Genomic DNA, 18,968 nt, shown 5'->3' with positions numbered 1-18,968 from the left:
TTCCTTCTAGAAAAAAAAAAATCTTACCATCAATTGTAACTTTCCTTTTCTACTCCCAGCCAAATCTAATCATTCCCAAGTCCCGAATGTGTAATGATAAGCTTAGAAGCAAGACTAAAATCTGCCCTCTCATGCCCATTCCCATTCAGCTTTCATTGAATCACTGGATGCTGCCATGCTCACTTTATATCAAGTAATGGCCGAGAAATAAAGTAAGGAACAAGTGGCAGGGCTCTTGCCCTTGAGCTGTTTGCAGTAGAATAGAAGTGATCCACAGTAAAAACAAACAAACAAATAAAAACAAAAACAAAACAAAAAAAACAGGAAACCAAAAAACATGGCAGTATAATTACAAGTTCTTACAAGTGCTGTGCAGGAATGGAAGAGTGATATGTAAAAGATACGCAGGGAGGAGGGATACCATGGAACCCTGGTTAGGGTAGGCTTGGTGTTGAGCCAGCTACTTGGGGATTCTGGACCCCGAGGGTAGCAAGCAGCAGGCTCTGAGGCCAGAGAGTGCTTAGCAGGTTTCAGGGACAGAAAGGATTTCAGTGCTTCTGGACAGTAGCAGGAAGGATGGGGCTAAGCTATTGTGAGAGGGGCAGGCAGAGATGCATCCCAGAGATAAAATTATCATCCATCATAGATAGCTTCAGAACAGGGAAGAACAGGATAAAGTAATGAGAGAAATAGCAGGATAGATTTCAGATTTTAAAATAGGGTTTTTTTTTTTTTTGTGTGTGTGTGTGTGTGTGTGTGTACACGTATGTGTGTGTATGTGTACCTTTGCATGTGCATAGAGGTCAGAAAAGGGCATCAGGTATTCTCTTCTCATCTTTCCACCTTGTAGCACGAATTGTTAGAAGGTCTTATTAATAAAATCAAACCCATAACCAGGTATTGGGGTGAATGCTGGAAGATCAGAGAAGCAGAACAAGCCACAGCTAACCTCATCTGGCCAATTCCTCAGCTGATCCTGTTTCCTCACACTGGAAGCCTCTGAGTCCTCATCAGAATGGATTTCAGCTAAACTGCTGCTCAAAAGCCTAAAAGCTTAACAGACTCTAGTTCCTGGTTTTTATGCCTTATATACCTTTCTGCTTCCTGCCATCACTTCTTGGGATTAAAGGCATGTGTCACCATGCCTGGCTGTTTCCAGTATGGCTTTAAACTCACAGAGATCCAGATGGATCTCTGCCTCCCAAGTGATAGGATTAAAGGCGTGTGTGCCACCATTTTCTGGTCTCTATATCTAGTGGCTGTTCTGTTCTCTGACCCCAGATAAGTTTATTAGGGTGCACAATATATTGGAGAATACAGTATCACCACACCACCTCTTTCTTTGAGGCAGGGTCTCTATCTGAATGTAGAGCTGGCATTTTCCCAACTAGGATGGAAACCAGCAATCCCCAGAGATTCTTTTTGTCTTCTCCTGCCTTGGAGCTAGAGTTCAGCCATGCAGGAGACACTTATAAAGGTACTGGAATCTGAATGCTGGTCCTCAGGATTGTGTACCCACCGAGCCATCTCTCCAGATTTTAGATTAGATTTTAGGTTTTTGACCAAAGTGGCTCTTGTCAAACTGTTGAAGGCCAAGTCTGTGGACGGAAGCATAGGAGATGTGACCAGGCCGTTAAGATCCTCTTACGTGGTTGTCACGATCAAATGGATTTTATGTTCATTACAAAGACATTATCAGCACAGCGGCAAAATGTACTGCTCTTTGTATCCTTTATCTGCTATATGGCTGTAAGTTTCATTTTTTTAAAATGTGAGCTTTGCTTTACAATGTACTTGATTGGGGCTGGTGACGCGTGTCTCAGTAGTGGAACACTTGCTTACCAGGCTTGAGCCCACTCCTCTAAACCGAATGAAAAAAGAAATAGAAAGGAATATATGACTGCACCTCAGTATGGTGGAGGAGAAGGTTTATTGTAGGTATGAGGGAGAGCAAGCCAAGGGCGGGGACAGCTGGGAGAGTCCAGAGTCAGACTCTGAGGCATGTGAGGAGAGAGGGGAGGTGAGAGAGGAGAGCCAGGAGAGTAAAGGGCAGACCAAAAAAGGGCCAGCTAACCAAAATGACTGGCTTATATAGGGAAGGGCAGCTGGGGGAAGGGCTGCCCAGCCCCTGGGTGCAGGGCATGCCCGCCATACTCTGTAACTAGTAGGGACTGAGGGATGTTGGGAGAACCTGGCAGCCAGGTCAGTTTTGATATGCTGAATAGGCACCTCAGCCATTTGTCCTGGGTTGGATACTTAACACAAATACCCAACACAAACTGACTGAGATGAAGTGAAAGTGAGTAATTATCAGATATCAAGCTTTGATGACATGTCTTTGACTATGATGTGTGATGAGATGAGACATAGCTTTAAAATATCACTTGAGTAAATTACAGTCACCTCCAATGAAGAGCAGTCTTGCAGGTGTTTGAAGAACATGGGGGACAGCCGCCTTTTTTGGAGTATCATTTTAATGTTAAGGGTGATTGACAGGTTGTGGTTATTCTGAGAAAGTTTTGTAGATATTTTTCTTGAAATTTATTATGAAGGCAAACTACTAACATAATTTTTGCCAATAATAACATTCAAACTTTATTATCTAGTTACTTCTAAAACATGGTCTCTCTATAAAGCTCTGACTATCCTAGAACTTGCTCTGTAGAACAGGCTGTTTCCATACTCATAGAGATCCAGCTACCTCTGCCTCCCCAGTGTTGGGAGTAAAGATGTGTGTTGCACAAATCTTAAAAGTTCTGCCGGGCGGTGGTGGCGCACGCCTTTAATCCCAGCACTCGGGAGGCAGAGCCAGGCGGATCGCTGTGAGTTCGAGGCCAGCCTGGGCTACCAAGTGAGTTCCAGGAAAGGCGCAAAGCTACACAGAGAAACCCTGTCTCGAAAAACCAAAAAAAAAAAAAAAAAAAAAAAAAAAAAAAAAAAAAAAAAAGTTCTTATTAATAAAAGCAAACCTGGAGCCAGGTATTGGGGTGAATGCTGAAAGATCAGAGAAGCAGAACAAGCCACAGCTACCTCAGCTGATCCTGTGACCTCAGACTGGAAGCCTCTGAGTCCTTATCCAGAATGAATCTCAGATGAACTGTGCTGCTCAAAAAAGCCTAAAAGCTTAACCAGCCTACTTTCTGGTTTTCACGCCTTATATACCTTTCTGCTTTCTGCCCTCACTTCCTGGGATGAAAGGCTCACTTCCTGGCTGTTTCCAGTGTGGCTTTAAACTCACAGAGATCCAGATGGATCTCTGCCTCCCAAGTGATAGGATTAAAGGCGTGTGTGCCACCATTTTCTGGCCTCTATATCTTATTTTTAGTAGCAAAGATGAGTACTCAGACTGATAGGAAATGGCTATTAAAACTCCACATGTATAGAAGGCCAGCTGTGTACATTGTTTAAGTTTTACATACTGTCTGGGTAGACAACACGTCAACAGATCCAGTGCAGACGTTACATCTATGAGTGTGGGCATCAAAGACCTTTGCACGGTGTAAAGTAGGCTGGTCTTGTGACTAAGTTTTTGAAAAAATAAGATAAGTTTATTAGGGTGCACAATATTTTGGGGAACACAATATCACCACAGATGTGAGCCAACCTGCCTAGCCAAAACTCAAGTTTTTAAAGGGAGAATTTTGGAAAACTTGTGTTCATCACTGTATAATATTTTTCTGGTATTTAAAGATGAAACTTTTTTGGTAAAATTAGTAGTGATACAGTAAGACTTTAAAAAATAAAGCATAAAGGAATGTTTGTCATTTAAAGGCTCTCAGCCAACTCAGTGAATTAAAAATTTCCAGATGTTACAAGGTTACAAAAATCAGTGACTTAAAGATCTACTCAAGGGCCAGCTGGACGACTGGATTTCCAAAGAATAAAAGTGACCTAATTAGAGTGCAGAATCCATGTTGTAGTTAACCCCGAGTTTATCACCTTTTTTTAGGTGTGATGTTGTAGCAAAGATGAGTACTCAGACCGATAGGAAATGACTATTAAAACTCCACATGTATAGAAGGCCAGCTGTGTACATTGTTTAAGTTTTACATACTGTCTGGGTAGACAGCACGTCAACAGATCCAGTGCAGACGTTACATCTATGAGTGTGGGCATCAAAGACCTTTGCACGGTGTAAAGTAGGCTGGTCTTGTGACTAAGTTTTTGAAAAAATGTAGCAGTTTTTCATAAAAATGTTTCATATATAAACACGGAGTATGTGATATATAAATAGAATAGTTTGTAAATAAACTAGCATATATTTAATTTTTTTGTTAAGATTTCAGTATATAGAATACAAACAGATGTAATCTACATAAGCAAATCAATTTAAGGATCCTCACATAATGAGGTCCAGAGACACAAATGTTTAAAAAGTGTAGGGCTGGAGTGAGTAGGTCGTAGCACATGTGAAGACAGAAATACAGGGACATGAAAGATGGAGTCCTCTGTTCTGGTGGACATGCCAAGGTGGCCAGCTGGCTATAGGCATTGGTAGCTCAGAGCTTAGGAAAGACGTCATTGTGAAGATACAGACTTGACAGTGATCACATTTGAGTAGTATTCAGAGTTCACGGATTTACTGAGATCGTCCAAACTGTGACCATTCCTTTATGCTTTATTAAACAAACAGACAAACAAACAAAACCAAAGCTATGGCTGATTTGAGGAGAAAGTGTAGTTTTAACAGAAGTTTCCAGTTTTGGAATAATCCAGTGTTTGAAGGTTGAGAGTAATGGTAGCTCTGGAAAAGTCATAGGAGAAGAGGGGAGAAGGTTTGAGGTCACGAAGGCTTAGTGGGGTGCACACTGCTTGGTCAGTAGTGTGCACTGCTGTTAAAATAGGGAGGGTCTTGTCTTGCTGAAGGTCATCCTGCCCTTTATGTGGGTGTGCAGTAGCTTGTGAACTGGACTTCTGGCTTGTTATATTATCTTTCAAGCATAGTGAACTTCTGTTTATTTTTTGGAAACAGAATCTCACGGTATAGCCTTGGCTGATTTGGAGCTCACTATGTAGACCAGGCTGGAGGTCCTCCTGCCTCTGTCTCCAGACTGCTGAGATTAAAGGCCTACACTCCCACACCTGGGCTTGATATCGAAGTTCTTTCTTCTCTCAGCAATCCTTTGCTCTGACAGTAATCCTCCATCACCCGCCAGCGTTAATTTGAAATTACATACAAGATGTGCTGCATTTATTGCTTGTTTGTTTTGTATTTTGATGCATTATTTTCCTTCTCTGGCTCCCATTTAAACCTTGTTAACTTTTCCTGCTCATCATTTCAAATGTAACTCATTGAGCATCTTCTGTTAACAGCAATTTTATTTTTGGTTTAAGGATTAACTACAAGTTAGTTGAATTTGATGATTCTTTTCATCATTAACTTTATACTTAATTAGTATAAATAATCACTGGATGTCTTTGTGACAAGCACATGTATATTCATTCATGATGTTTCCATTCAGCTACCTATTTATGCCAGACATTGAACCAAGCATTAGGAGTGCAGTATAGATGTCATAGGCATCTGAAACATGAACTCTGTAACCTAGAAGGTCAAATGTATGTTAAATATGTTTTGTGTATTAGAATGTGTTTTGCTTCAGTTATGCAGGATTAGTGAAAATTCACAGTAGCCGGGGAGCTGACTAATTGGGTAAGGCACTCACCACACAAGCGTGAAGACCCGAATTCAGATCCCCAGAGTTCAGATAATTCCGGAGGTCTCACAGCAAGAGAGGAGCGTGGATGGGAGAAGTCTTGGCCAACTAACAAGATAGACTTTGGGAGATCCACACCCGAGGTTGTCCTCTGATCTCTGTAGGTGCAATGTGGTACACATATACCCAGGTGCATAGACAGGAGCATGCATACACAAACACAATGAGCATAAAGCACCTGGTGAGTGGTACCCAGGTGCATAGACAGGAGCATGCATACACATACCCAATGAACATAAAGCACCTAGTGAGTGGTACCCAGGTGCATAGACAGGAGCATGCATATGCATATACAATGAACATAAAGCACCTAATGTGTGGTACCCAGGTGCATAGACAGGAGCATGCATATGCATATACAATGAACATAAAGCACCTAGTGTGTGGTACCCAGGTGCATAGACAGGAGCATGCATACACATACCCAATGAACATAAAGCACCTAGTGTGTGGTACCCAGGTGCATAGACAGGAGCATGCATACACATACCCAATGAACATAAAGCACCTAGTGTGTGGTACCCAGGTGCATAGACAGGAGCATGCATACACATACCCAATGAACATAAAGCACCTAGTGTGTGGTACCCAGGTGCATAGACAGGAGCATGCATACACATACCCAATGAACATAAAGCACCTGGTCACACAATGAGCCATGTTATATCTGAGGAAAGAAAAGTGCATTGCTTTTTGTTCTTTTTGCTTGGGTGCTGAAGCTTAATATATCATATAGATTTTTATGTTCAGACAATCTGTCATTTGTAGGCAGATTATATGATTAGGTCACATTTGGTTTCTCAGAGTTTTGAGTTCCTTTGCGTTGGCTTCATTCTCTCCTCCTTGTGGTTAGGTAGTTGTTGTTGTCGTGGATCAGTGTGTATGGTAAGAACACTTTATTGTAACTTAATAGGATTTTTCAGTGTATTCCTGGATCAATTGAGCTGTGCGATGATAAAAAAGATTACATAATACTTTTCAGTATAAAATAACTTCAAATTTAAAAAAAAATTGCTGTTAGGGTTCTTTAGTTAGCTAATATTTACTCTAACCCTCAGAGAGAATTTAAAATAACAAACAGTGTTTTATAGAGAGCTTTGACAGAGAAGTGTTTCTTTGTGGGATGTCTTAAGAAACCATCTGTGGATACCAAATGTGAAATGCTGATTTCAGTGTTGGGTTTCATCTTTACTTTCTTCTTCTTTGCCTCCTCAAATCCAATAATATGTAAAACCAAAGCCGGCCACATGAACTGAGTAGATCAAGGCACATAATAAGAATGAACAGCTTTGGGCTGGGGAGATGGCTCAGTGTTTAAGAGCACTGGCTGCTCTTCCAGAGGACCAGGGTTCAATTCCTAGCATCCACATAGCAGCTCCCTCCACCTATAACTCCAGTCCCAGGGGATCTGATACCTTCTTCTGGCTTCCATGGGCACTGGACACATGTGGTACTTATATATGTGCACGCCAAATATCCATACATAGAAAAGAAAACAAAGTAAAACAGCTAATGTTTTACTTAATGGTCAGACATTATTGAAACTATTAATATTTTCTCTCTAAGATGAAAAATATCTGCCTGTATTTATGTTCATTATTCTATAGGCTGCGGCCATTGCAATAAAACAAGAATCTATTTTAAAAGCCATTTAGACTAAGTAAGTGGGGTTACACCTTTATATGGTTTTATTCAGTACAGTTACTTTTAGTGTACAGTATAAATTCAGAAAACTCAATGAATATATTCAACTTTTACAATGTAGTCAAAATATAAATTACTTAGGAGATAATCTAGAGAAAGGTATTAAAAACCAGTGTGTTGAAACTGAAAACCAGTTTTGCAGGAAATTATATATTTCATGTCCACAAATTTGAAGGTTTAATTATTGTTATTCTTAAATTCAACTACAGAATTATTGTATCTCAATCAAAAACACTTTTAAAAATGGAATCAGACAGATTCTGAAATTAATATTAGAGTTAGATATGTAATTAATCAGGATAAATACTTTTATTTTGACATGTGTTTTGAGACCAGTTCTTACTGTGCAGCTCAATCTGGCCTGGAACTCATAGTGATCCTCCTGCCTCAACTTCCCAAGTCCTAGGATTCATAGGTATGCACCACCATGACCAGTTCTCAAGATTTTGTAGTAAGCCAGGTATGATGGAACACATGTGTTTTGATCCCAGTATTCTGGAGGCAGAGGCAGGCAGGTCTATTTGAGTTTGAGGCCAGCCTGGTCTACATAGCGAGTTCCAGAGCAGCGAAAGCTATGTCGAGAGACCCTGTCTCAGACCCCCAAATTCTTTTATAATAAAGCATTGTTAGTTAATACTATAATTTTGTAGTCTCTATGGCAGTAGTGATACACGCAGTCCACTGCAGTACAGGTAGATTAGGTGCTCAGTGACAGCAGGGTTAAGCAGAGACAAATGGGTCTCTGAACAGAAAGGAAAGCTAAGCTGAAGCAGGTACAGGCTCCTGTGGGACTGGCAGGTAATTGACTCCAGGAGCCTCTGCTTTGCCAAAATATGGTGGTACTCTGATAAACCTTATATAAATTAGGGCATATGTATTTCAAACCATTATGTAGCTTCATATAACCTGCACATTATCCTCTCATATACTCTTAGTCATTTACAGAGCACTTACACCTAAGGAAGTCTGAAGGTTCTGTAAAGGACCATATTCAAGGAATTATGCCAGCTGAGAAACATCTGTATGTGTTCTGAACAGACGTAGCCCTGTGAATACAGAGTGCTGATTGTGTGTCTGTGTCTACAGAATCACTTGACACAAGACAAAGATGAGAAGCAGTGTGGTGGTAAGGTGAAGGGGCAGTCATTGAAAAGAGTGCAATTGGGTATCCAGAAGGAAAAATGTATTTTTTTTTTGCATTATATAAGTATAATTCCAGACAGTTGGCAGTCTAAACTCAGAAGGCTAAACCATTAGAAATTAGACATTAGAAAATACCGTGAAGGGAACTTACTGTAGGGAACTGATTCATAGGTAGTTTATGAGTCATTCATCAGAGATACGACAATACAAAAGGCATCTCAAGGGTAAGATTTTCTATGCCTATGGTGCTTCTTGGAGAAGCGGAAATGGTGAGATAGTAGTGTATGATTATGGGGACTAAACAGAGTTTGGGTTTAGTAAGTGTCAGAAATAGAGGCGGAGGGTATCTTAATTGTTCTGAAGCATCATGCAGATCTATCCTATATGGATGCATGTGTCAGGCCTGTGGAAATGGGGTGAATCGGTAAGGACCACATTATTTCAATTTCAACTTTCCATTTTGCAGGATTCTAAAGTCCCTGTTGAGTCAGACAATGGATGAACAACCACAAGGAATGCAAGGGCCACCTGTTCCTCAGTTCCAGCCACAGGTAATTTAATGAAGCGGGATAAGTTTATCTCCCTGTTAAATGCGTGTGAGTAAGTTTACAGCTGCAGAAAAGTTGCTGCAAAATGTTCATCTCTAACTTCCACGTTATAGTCAGAGTGACTGGCTTCCAAGTGTTTTATAATGCTTAGTTTTCATGTAGAACGTGATAGGAGACCAGCCCTTGCTTATGATTTCATCTCAGTGACTTCTTGGCTTTGAGGGTTACTTTTAGACATAGGGAGAGAGGAAAAGGCAGGTTTGGGAGTATCTGCAGTTTGTACTCACTTGTGCTTTGGCTGGCTGCTCTTGACTTCCATGTCTGTCTCTGTCTCTCTGGAAGTGTTTCTCTTGTCATGTTACTCCTTAGTTCTTGTAATATAAAATGAAGTAGAAACGATGCGGGCATACTATTGAAATTCAATTGCGAGTTCTCCCCCGCATTTGTTGTTACGGCGTCCTGCAGAGCCCAATTCAACAGCATGGTTAAAATTATGAGCTTCGCTTTTGGAGGCAGCACCTCGTTATCATTGTTATTTTTCACCTGGGCTATTTCTCAGCCTGGTATTTGAGAGGTCTTCTACAACAGACCTTCCATGTGCTCTGCTGGCTTTCCCTCAGTTTTGCTCTGAGGTTAAGCTCAGTGTTGAGGATTCAGTAGGAGTTCTTTCAAGTGAGCTCTGTAGTGGAATGGGTTCGGGCTAGTGCTACGGAGGCACCTGTGGCCTTGTCTCCTCAGACTTCTCTGTGCAGTGTGCCCTGAATCTCAAAGCTAGTAGTGTGGTGCCCATGTTGGTCTCCAAACTTGCTGAATCTGTGCTCTCCATTTGTTTTAATGCATCAGTTGACTTCTCCCAGGAGCATAGCTCAGAAATACCACCTACAGAAGACTGTCTTTCTGTTTCTGTGAAGTCACTCATTTTCAACCCTCCTTCCTGCTCTCTGGTTTTTAAAACCGGGTCCACACTTCCAGTGGCATCTAAAGCACTGGCGCTGCCATAGGGCTGTCAGATCTTCCAGTCTTCTGGAAACTTGATGGTGGTTCTCAACCTTTCTTCCGTGTTTCCTGAATCTCTATTATCTTCATTTCCTTTTCTTATTTGAGCGTTTTCCTTCTCTCTCCTTATTAAGCTAAAGTCTTGTGGGAAAGGATGCATTACTTTGGACACTCTGTGGGATTTTTACATGTAGCAGGGCTCAGTTAGATACAGAGTGGAAACCCAGCAGAAAGAATGTCCTTTGAAGGACCCTGTTTACAATCAGTTCTTAGTATACTTTCACATTGCATTGTTCTATTCTGTGTACTTATATTTTCTGTATTGAGAAAAGCCATTTAGAGGAAGGACGCATTTGTTTCAGGATTGGCTTTATCTAGTCTGTAACTTTGTAATGGTCTTAAGTTACATGATCAAGATTGTTTTAGCAAACTTTAGTAGATACACCTAGCCCGATTCCATCTCAAATCTCTGGTGAGACACCATTGTTTCATATTATACCGTTCCTAGCAAAGATAATAAAAGAACACCTCTAAAAATTAGGCAGTTCATGTTGTGATTTTGAAGTTCACAGTTTTGACTGGTCCTGTGCTTCAAAGAACGAAAAAAAAAATCACTTTTTTTTTGCCTCCTACTGACTCACCAACCAAGAAAGGTCGGGGTGGCAGTAGGAGGCAGAAATGAAAGTAATTGTTTTCTTATGAGACACTAGGCTGCCACACAGTTTAAATTTCAAAATCATAGGAACGGTTCTGCATTTCTTTTCACACTGTTCCTTTCCTTTCTGCCTCCTGCTGCTGCTCCCCTGTGGTTGGAGCACTTTCCCTGTTGGAGATAGGCAGGTGTCATGCCAGGCTCTGGCTGCCTTGTGGCGTGTGGGGGAAGGGAGAGCTTTCCTTTTTCCTCTTCCCTGCCTGCAGACTGATGGTGTGAGACAGTGAAAGAAAGATCGCTTGACAAGAGCTTATAGGCGTTATTGCTTATTAAGTCTTTGAGAAACGGTCCTGCTCTCAGTGGCATTTGCAAAGACTGGGAAGGGCAGCCTCAGCCCAGGGTTGACAACCTTCTTTGTTTTGTTCCACACCATTGGCCTGAATAATGGGGGTGATATGGCAACATATGGTTAGCCCAGCGACTCCTTGGCTTTTGTCATGCTAATGGAAGTGTGGACGTAAACAGAAACCTAAAGAAGTCAGACACAACTCTGATGGAGTGATGAACAGTGTATCTTCATGGCATGGCTCTCCTTTCCCTTGTTGAGATGAGCCGATAAACCCATACGTCGCCTATAATGTGTGGTCTCATTTTCAGTGCCGTATGAGTCCCTTTGTGGTTCAGGGTTAGAATGTGGAGTTTACTTATTTATTTATTTTGCATTACTGCTGCTCCATGACATTAGGGCCAATTTTTCTATTAGTGCCTCTGTTCTTTTCTCTCTCCCTTGATACCACGCACTACCGTCTAGAGAGCAGTGCATTCACATTTGACCTGATTCTTCCGTGTTTCATCCCTCAAACTTCTACTGGTACACCAGTAGATTTTCCTCTCGTTCCTTTAACGCAGACTGTAGAAACGGTGGGGGTGGTCAAAGGGAAACAGTACAGGAAGACTAATTTTAAACAAGGAAATTTTGTATTTACTTTTCAGTAGAGGTTTATGACAATATGTGGCTGTCCTCATTTTTAGATTTTAAGTTAGGAGGGTTATGTTGCATATCTACTTTAGAATGCTAAAATTAATTCTATAACATTATCATAGTGCAAATCTAAGAATTTCTAAGAACATTAATTGTGATAATGATCAGAGGTTTGAGTTCTGGGGGGGCGGGTCTCTGCTTTTATTTTACAATTTGAAATATTATAATATTTGGACTGTTTGTGAAAGAGAACATATACCAGAACGGCATGTAGAAAACAGCCCATACTTTTACAGTTTGCAGAGTATGAGGACACTATTTTAGAGTCTGCTTCTTTGACCACAAGGAGAGGTAGCCATTCTTTTAAGCTTCTTGGCAGCACAAGCTAGCATTCACTTAGGATTTTGGATGTGTGAAGTGAGCAAGGTCAAGTGTACCTCCTTGCAAGTTGAGGGTATAACAAGTATTGACTGTGGCAGGAGGAAGGTAGCCCCCTGGTGGCTCCCAGCATGGATAAGGGCTTGGTCCTGATCACTGTCTTGCCGCCTTCTCTCTCTAGTTTACCTTCCAGAGTTATTCCCTGAGCAGTGAGGCTCATTTTGCTTGTGTTGATGAATTTGGGCTGTGAAGGTGTTTGTCATATGGCATTGAATAGAGCTTATTCTTCGGGAAGTCTTTATAGCAATTTAGGTGATGTAGTGTTCTCACAAGCGTTCATTTCATGTAGATTTTTTGGGTGTAGTCACGGGGCGATAGACTACAGCAGCAGCTCTGAGAAAAGACAGTCTTGTTGTATTTGAGCTTCACGGCCTGATCGTTCAGTAAAGTCCAAGGCTCCTCAGTAGTCACATCCCCAGTCTCCAGGTTTCCCCCTGCCTCTTCAAGCTCTCCTGCCTTCTAGTTTTCCTCCAACCTCAAACGTACCATCCCCTGACCTCCCCCTCAGGTCACATGTCCATCATGAAGGTCACCCCTTTTCCAGTTGAGGTCTGTGCTCAGATGGTCTGCTTCTAGTGAAGGGGTGAACCTACCGCCCTGCCCCCACTTGCCAAAATTCTCAGTAGAGCCAGGTACTATACCATCCCCTACTCCATTTAGACTTCTTTAGAAAGTGGTGTTTGCTATATTCAAGTCTCTGTTTCTTCTTTCTCTTAAATTTACCCTGTGTAAACCCCACCCCTTCTCGCCATCTGAGCTACTCAGACCTTATCTTACCATCTGCATTGGAAAATAATTGAAAACACACTATTCTTTGAAATCCTTCCTTCTCCTGGCTTCCTTTTCCCCCCTCTTGTTTTACCGGCCTCCCTTTGCCCTGTGTCTCCTCACCTGCAGAACTACTTAATAACGAATTCCCCGAAGGCTTAGTACTTACATCCCTTTTTTGCCCATTTGTATTCCTTACTTGGGCTCTCTTCCATTCTTACAATTTCATGCATGTGGCTCTCAGAGTCATCTCAGCCTAGAATTCTGCTTCTTCCAAACTCATATGCCCAACAGCCTTCCTGATACCGAATTGTCCATCATAACCATAGTGGACTCAAGCTGATCTCTAAGTATTTGCCTCCTACCTATCCTGTCCCTCACCTGGATCCCAGTTACTGGCCAGTTCATCTTTCTTGCAACTGACACTGGAACACCCAATTTGTAGCTGGAGAATTTCTCTCCAGCTCCTGCCAAGCCCCGCCAGTCCCTGAGCCCACTTATAAAATAAACACCGACTCTTACATTATTTAAACTGCTCGGCCATTCGTTCAGGCCTACCATTGTCTAGCTCTTACTCTTATACTAAGCCCAATTTTGTTAATCTATATGTCGCCATGTGTTCCATGGCTTTACCTGTTGCCTCTACATGATGCTCCCTGGACGGCAGCTGGTGTCTCCCCTCTCTGCCTTCCTGTCCTTTTCTTTTCTCTTCTCTGTTAGTCCTGCCTATACTTCCTGCCTGGCTACTGGCCAATCAGTGTTTTATTTATCAAGCAATCATCCACAGCAACCATGGCTTCCCCCTTTTCCTCTCATTATGTTTGGTTTATCAGGCACCAACAGCTCTACATTTAAAACATTTTAGAACTGGGGATTTCTTACTCCTTCCATTCCCCCCGCCAGGCCAGAGGCTTCTGTTATATTGTAATAGCTTCCTCATTGATCTTGCTGAGGTCTTCCCCTCTCCCCTTCCATCTCATCCAGCATAGCATTCAGGAACCATTATAAAATTGTAGTCAAACTCTGCTTCCTTCAGACTCTTATATGATTTCCAATTCGCTCATTCATCATTTTCCAGTATATATTTATATACACTGAAGTGGTGTGTATGCGTGTGATTTTTTTTAAGCACTAAGTGAAAACTGAACCTTCCTAACCACATAATACACCTTTGTTGGCATATTTTTCCATGAAATCTATTGGTTTAAGTCTGCTCATTGTCTTTCTTGTTTTAGACTGCAAACTGCATCAGTAGTCTGATTTATACACAGTAGCCATTCAATAAATATTTTTGAATAAATACAGACTTGGTTTCAAATCAGCCCATCTTTTTTCTTTTCAAATATCACCTTTTAAATAATGTTAATATGTATATATAATACATATAAGTATCTTCAGAATTTCCTGAATTATATATACAACTTCTCATATTCTCCATTAATCTATCGATCATCTATCTCTATCTATCTACTATGACCAATCTAGATTGCAGTCACTTCACAATTTCAGGTTACTTCTTTCCACTGCAGTAAGAATCAGTTTTTAAAACTGCATACTGTGTTATATTCCTTCCCTTATTCCTTCTGGCTTTCACGGTTTGGGGTGAGTTCTGTGTTGTATATGACTTTAAAGATCTGCACCCTCTAGTCACCTTTTACTTCTCCAGTGAATCTCTGACTTGGCCAGCTGTGGACTCTGATCCAGTCGTCTCTTGAAACCCCACAGGTTTTTGTTCCTCTCCAGTGTAAGGTCTTAGGTGGTTGTAAGAATATATGGTCACTGATGGGACCCAGGGAGCTTTGTTCCTTACGTTGTAGATTACTGTGAAATTATGGTATTATGATTGAGGCTTTAGGGGAAATATTCTAATAGAGGAAGTAGGTAATTTAGAAGACAATTAAAAAGATAATCCTGTGAAAAATAATGATTATGGGTGACTCCTTACACTATTATGTTTGTTACAGACACACACAGAGACAGATGGACAGACAGACACACACATATGCATACTTTATATAATTCTTCTCTTCTCTTCCTATCTCTTAAGCCCCATGCTTATGCTAGAGATTGAATCTAGGGCCAGCCCTTTGTGTATTTTTTATTCAGAGACAGGCGCCCACTAACCAACCCAGACTGGCCTTCACCTCACTCTACAGTACAAGCATGTTTTGAATTTGAAAAATCTCCTGCCTCGGCCAGCCACATAGCTGGAATTACAGGCTTGGTAAGGCCTGGTTGTTCTCATTTTATACATCATATTTTATATTAATGAATGATAGATGATATGCAATCAGCAAATGCTTGTTGAGTAAGTAATTATTTCCAATGGAAAGTTTCATTTTAACCTCTTCAGCTCAATATGAATCAAAGTGTAATATGTTACATTATGTGAATTTTAGTTGCTTAATTTTATTCAGTTACAATACTAAGAAGGCTGTCAAATGAGAAATGGTTTCAACATATTTAAAATATGATTGAGCTCTCTTTGATTTTAAATTGATTATTTATGTTTACGTACTTGGGAGTGAACACTCCTCGTATTTCAAAGGACATGTTTTGAGAAGTGTGGGAGTGGGGGAGTTTAAAGGCTGAGATTCTCTTGCCTGCCCTCTTGCAGTTTGAAGTCCTTCAGAGAGATGTGGGTAAGGATGAAGCCAGTAGTCATCAGACTGGCTTTCCAGCTGAATTCAGAAGCATAATTTTAGGAATCATAACAATGAAATATCTGCACCTTTGAGGATGACTTTCATAATTGAGAATAGCCCAGAATTCGTTAGAGCTATATATTTACTTAATCAATAAAGTTATTTTTTTCCCAACAAAATAAGATACAGTTTTAGTTAAGACCTGTAATAATTTTTATGTGGTTCACTAATTAGCTCACTGCAGTACTCAAGTTGGACTTCAGATTTCTCTTCAGTACTTGAAACTTTTCTAGAATAAGACTAATTCCCCTGTGGTAGACATTCCAAAGAATAACATTCAATGTGTAGGTTGGTTTGCTAGAAGTCAGTAGCCCTGGACTTGGTGGTACATGTGTATATAGTCACAAGAGGCCAAAGCTGAACTTGACCTCTCAATCAATGGTGAATTTAAGGGCAGCCAGAGCTCTGAAGGAGTCGTTTTCAAACCGTCAAGGATAAAAAGTCCCGGGGTTGATCTCTCTGCATCTCCCCCAGATATGAGTGGTGTGATTTTGTATTTAGAAACTGGAAGGAAACGGAGACTGTTCTCTATGGGTGTGTAGTGTGAGCTCTGATGTAAAATTGTCTGGGATTAGGTCTTGGTTCTTTCACTTTCTATAGAGGGCAAGATACTTACTCTCTACCATCCTCTGTTTTCCTGTCAGTAAATTAGAATAGTGTTTGCCCCGTAGAGTTGACCTGCAGCATTCTGTTTGTGTATTGCTTAGCAATAGTTAACCTTTGCTAAATGTTAGCATTGATGGCTATGACAGTGACAGCATGGTGTTGATCATTGTCTTCTTGGAGCTAGAGAGATGGCTCCCAAACGGCTTGCTGTTCTTGCAGATGACCCCGTTGTTCAGAGTACCCACATAGTGGCTCACAGCTGTCTGTAATGCCAGTTCTAGGGGATCCAGTGTCCTCTTTGGGCCTCCATGGGCACCAGACACCCACACAGTGCATGTACAGGCCTGCAGGCAAAATTCTGATGCATATAGCACAAATAAAAATCCACCTTGAAAAAACATTTTCCTCTTGTTTGCTGATGTATCCCGGGCTATCCTCAAACTTGCTACGCTGCTGAGGCTGGTCCCCTTGCTGCTACTCTCCATCTCACTGTCCACATGCTGGGGTAATAGGCATGTGCCAACACACTTGATGCCATTAGCTGTCTTGGCCCAGAGGCCTCTATCCTTTGTTCGTTTGTTTTGCTATATCAAACATTTTCCTTTATTATGTCTTTATTATCTTCCTTCTGTACAAACTTTCTCGTTTAGTCTAGCTTATGTCATTAAACGAGATTACTGTCCATATGTGCTCAAGCTCAAAGTCAGTGATGCTTGCTTTCTCTTTGCTTCTCAGTCCTGGTCTGCACTGGCAGATCTGTCGGCCCCTCCTGATTCCACCTCCCCCTCATGTTGCTGTAGCTCCCAGGCATAGCCTATGCCTGGCTGCCCATGCTCCACTCATCCCCCTTCCAGGTCCTTTCTCACACAGCCTCCTGAGGAGTCTGCACAGTGTGTCCCAGAACATAGCATAGTGCTCTCACGATTAAAGCCCACATCCCTCACTCCTGTCAGACAGAATTCAGGGGATTTCATCGATGCTTATCTCTTTAACCTTATTTCTTAACACAGTTCCCCAAACATGCTCATCTTACTCTAGCTCTGGTGTCCTGTTTGGTGTTTCTTGAACACGTCATATTTACTCTTTTTATTTTGTTTTGTTTTGTTTTTTGTTTTCCAGTGCTGAGGATCAAACCCAGGTCTAAGCATACGCTAAACCAGTACTCTGCCACTGGATTCCACCTCTAGACTCCTTTTTGTCTTTTAATCTCAGTTTAAATGTTTTATGTTCAGCACGGTCATCCCTCCATCATGTAATCTAAAATAACTGTGTCTCATTGTCAACTCTATGAACCTAGGTTATTTCTCTGTATAGTGTGTAAATATAGAGTAAATACCAAATACTGCCATGTATGTGTTGTCTTTTTATTGTCAGAGTATTACATGATTCTTTATTGTTCAGCTCTCTACATCAGTATTGGTGGGATGAATGAACAGTCTTAAAGACAATCTGTTTGACTCTGAATTTGCTTGTATTGCAAACTTTTTCTTCTGTGTTCTGCTTTATCAGATGTAGCTCGTAAATGGGGGAGATGGGAGTGCCTTTGGCTTTGTCTTGCTCATGGTAATTTAAGCGAGATGTAGTATTTTTCATTCATTCCTTTAGATGTAGTGATTGTTATAATGGGTAATACAACTAATGATGATCAAATACTGCAAATACCAGATCTCATAATATTGTTGCATATTTGTGGGTTTATCACTCATTTTCCTGCTCTATGGTCAGTTTCCTCCTTTAAATCACAAAATCTACTTAAGAGTGATAAATGACATATTTTTAAAAACAGATGTTGTCTATTGTACTTAGAGGGCTTTGGGGATGGATTGCTTTTGAAATAAAGACATTTTAGGGAGATACTTTTTCAAATGAGAAGAAACACAGATAGGCATTGATGGTATGCATGGCATTTTGTTTTTCCCTTCTGGTTTCTAGTGAGAGCTGTAGGAACTATATATTAGAATTATGTTAGATATGTTGGAAGAGGGGTTCTTACTTTGTGGTTTGGAGGTGAGTAGTGTACTTCAAAAAACCAAAAGATTGTAAATATCACAGCAAAAGGAAAATTGACGGACTTTCAGTGTTTGGTTAGTTTTCAGCTTAGGAGATGTTTGACAGCATTAATAAAAAATATAAACGGAGTCATTGCTTTAAGCAAGTAGTAAAGTGGAAATCAATAAGAAGAGTTTGCAATAATGATAAAAACCTTATTAATGGTGTTAAATATTGCAATTAGTACTGGCTTGTATAGTGGATCATTGCTAATACCTCAAGGAATATCAGGACATAATTTTCTCTCTGGGGACCTAATGCTGTGACTCTTCTAATTTCTCCATAGAGAATTACCATTATAATGTTTGCCTGAAACATCTATTGCTCAGTACATGTCCTTGCCTTCAAAATTTAAAGCAAATTAGAGAAATTAATTTAATCCTAGGAAATGATAAATTATTTAAATAGGAGCCAGTGTCATACAGAATACATTTTATTTTAAAACTGGAAAGTATTCATGTGAAGGAAACACAGCTTAAGTAGAGAAGATCATAATTACTGTAATTCATAACATTATTAAGTGAGTTCTTCAGGTCAGTGAGACACGCCTTCACAAGAGCTCTGAACATTAGCATATTAACAGCTTCATTCACTTGAGTCTAATTTCTTGGTTGCCATATATGTTTTTGAATATGAGTTTTTGAGATCTAAGAATTCTTT

At 40.6% G+C, this 18,968-nt stretch overlaps 1 protein-coding gene across 2 annotated transcripts in view; it reads left to right on the top strand.

The window, feature by feature from the left end:
- Nek7 (NIMA related kinase 7) overlaps window positions 1-18,968 on the top strand; it is a 136,435-nt gene that overhangs the window by 49,867 nt on the left and 67,600 nt on the right. For both annotated transcript variants that reach the window (XM_052737091.1, XM_052737090.1), the window contains exon 2: window positions 9,031-9,115. In XM_052737091.1, coding sequence (XP_052593051.1) covers window positions 9,059-9,115 — 57 coding nt within the window. In that variant the 5' untranslated portion in view covers window positions 9,031-9,058. The remainder of the gene's footprint in view (window positions 1-9,030; window positions 9,116-18,968) is intronic.

The sequence above is a fragment of the Peromyscus californicus genome, unplaced genomic scaffold (genome assembly GCF_007827085.1).
Source record: "Peromyscus californicus insignis strain IS unplaced genomic scaffold, ASM782708v3 Scaffold_14__1_contigs__length_90479793_seg_2, whole genome shotgun sequence".
NCBI lineage: Eukaryota > Metazoa > Chordata > Mammalia > Rodentia > Cricetidae > Peromyscus > Peromyscus californicus.
Note: the sequence above shows the minus strand (reverse complement) of the source record. Positions and strands in the feature narration are given on the sequence as shown.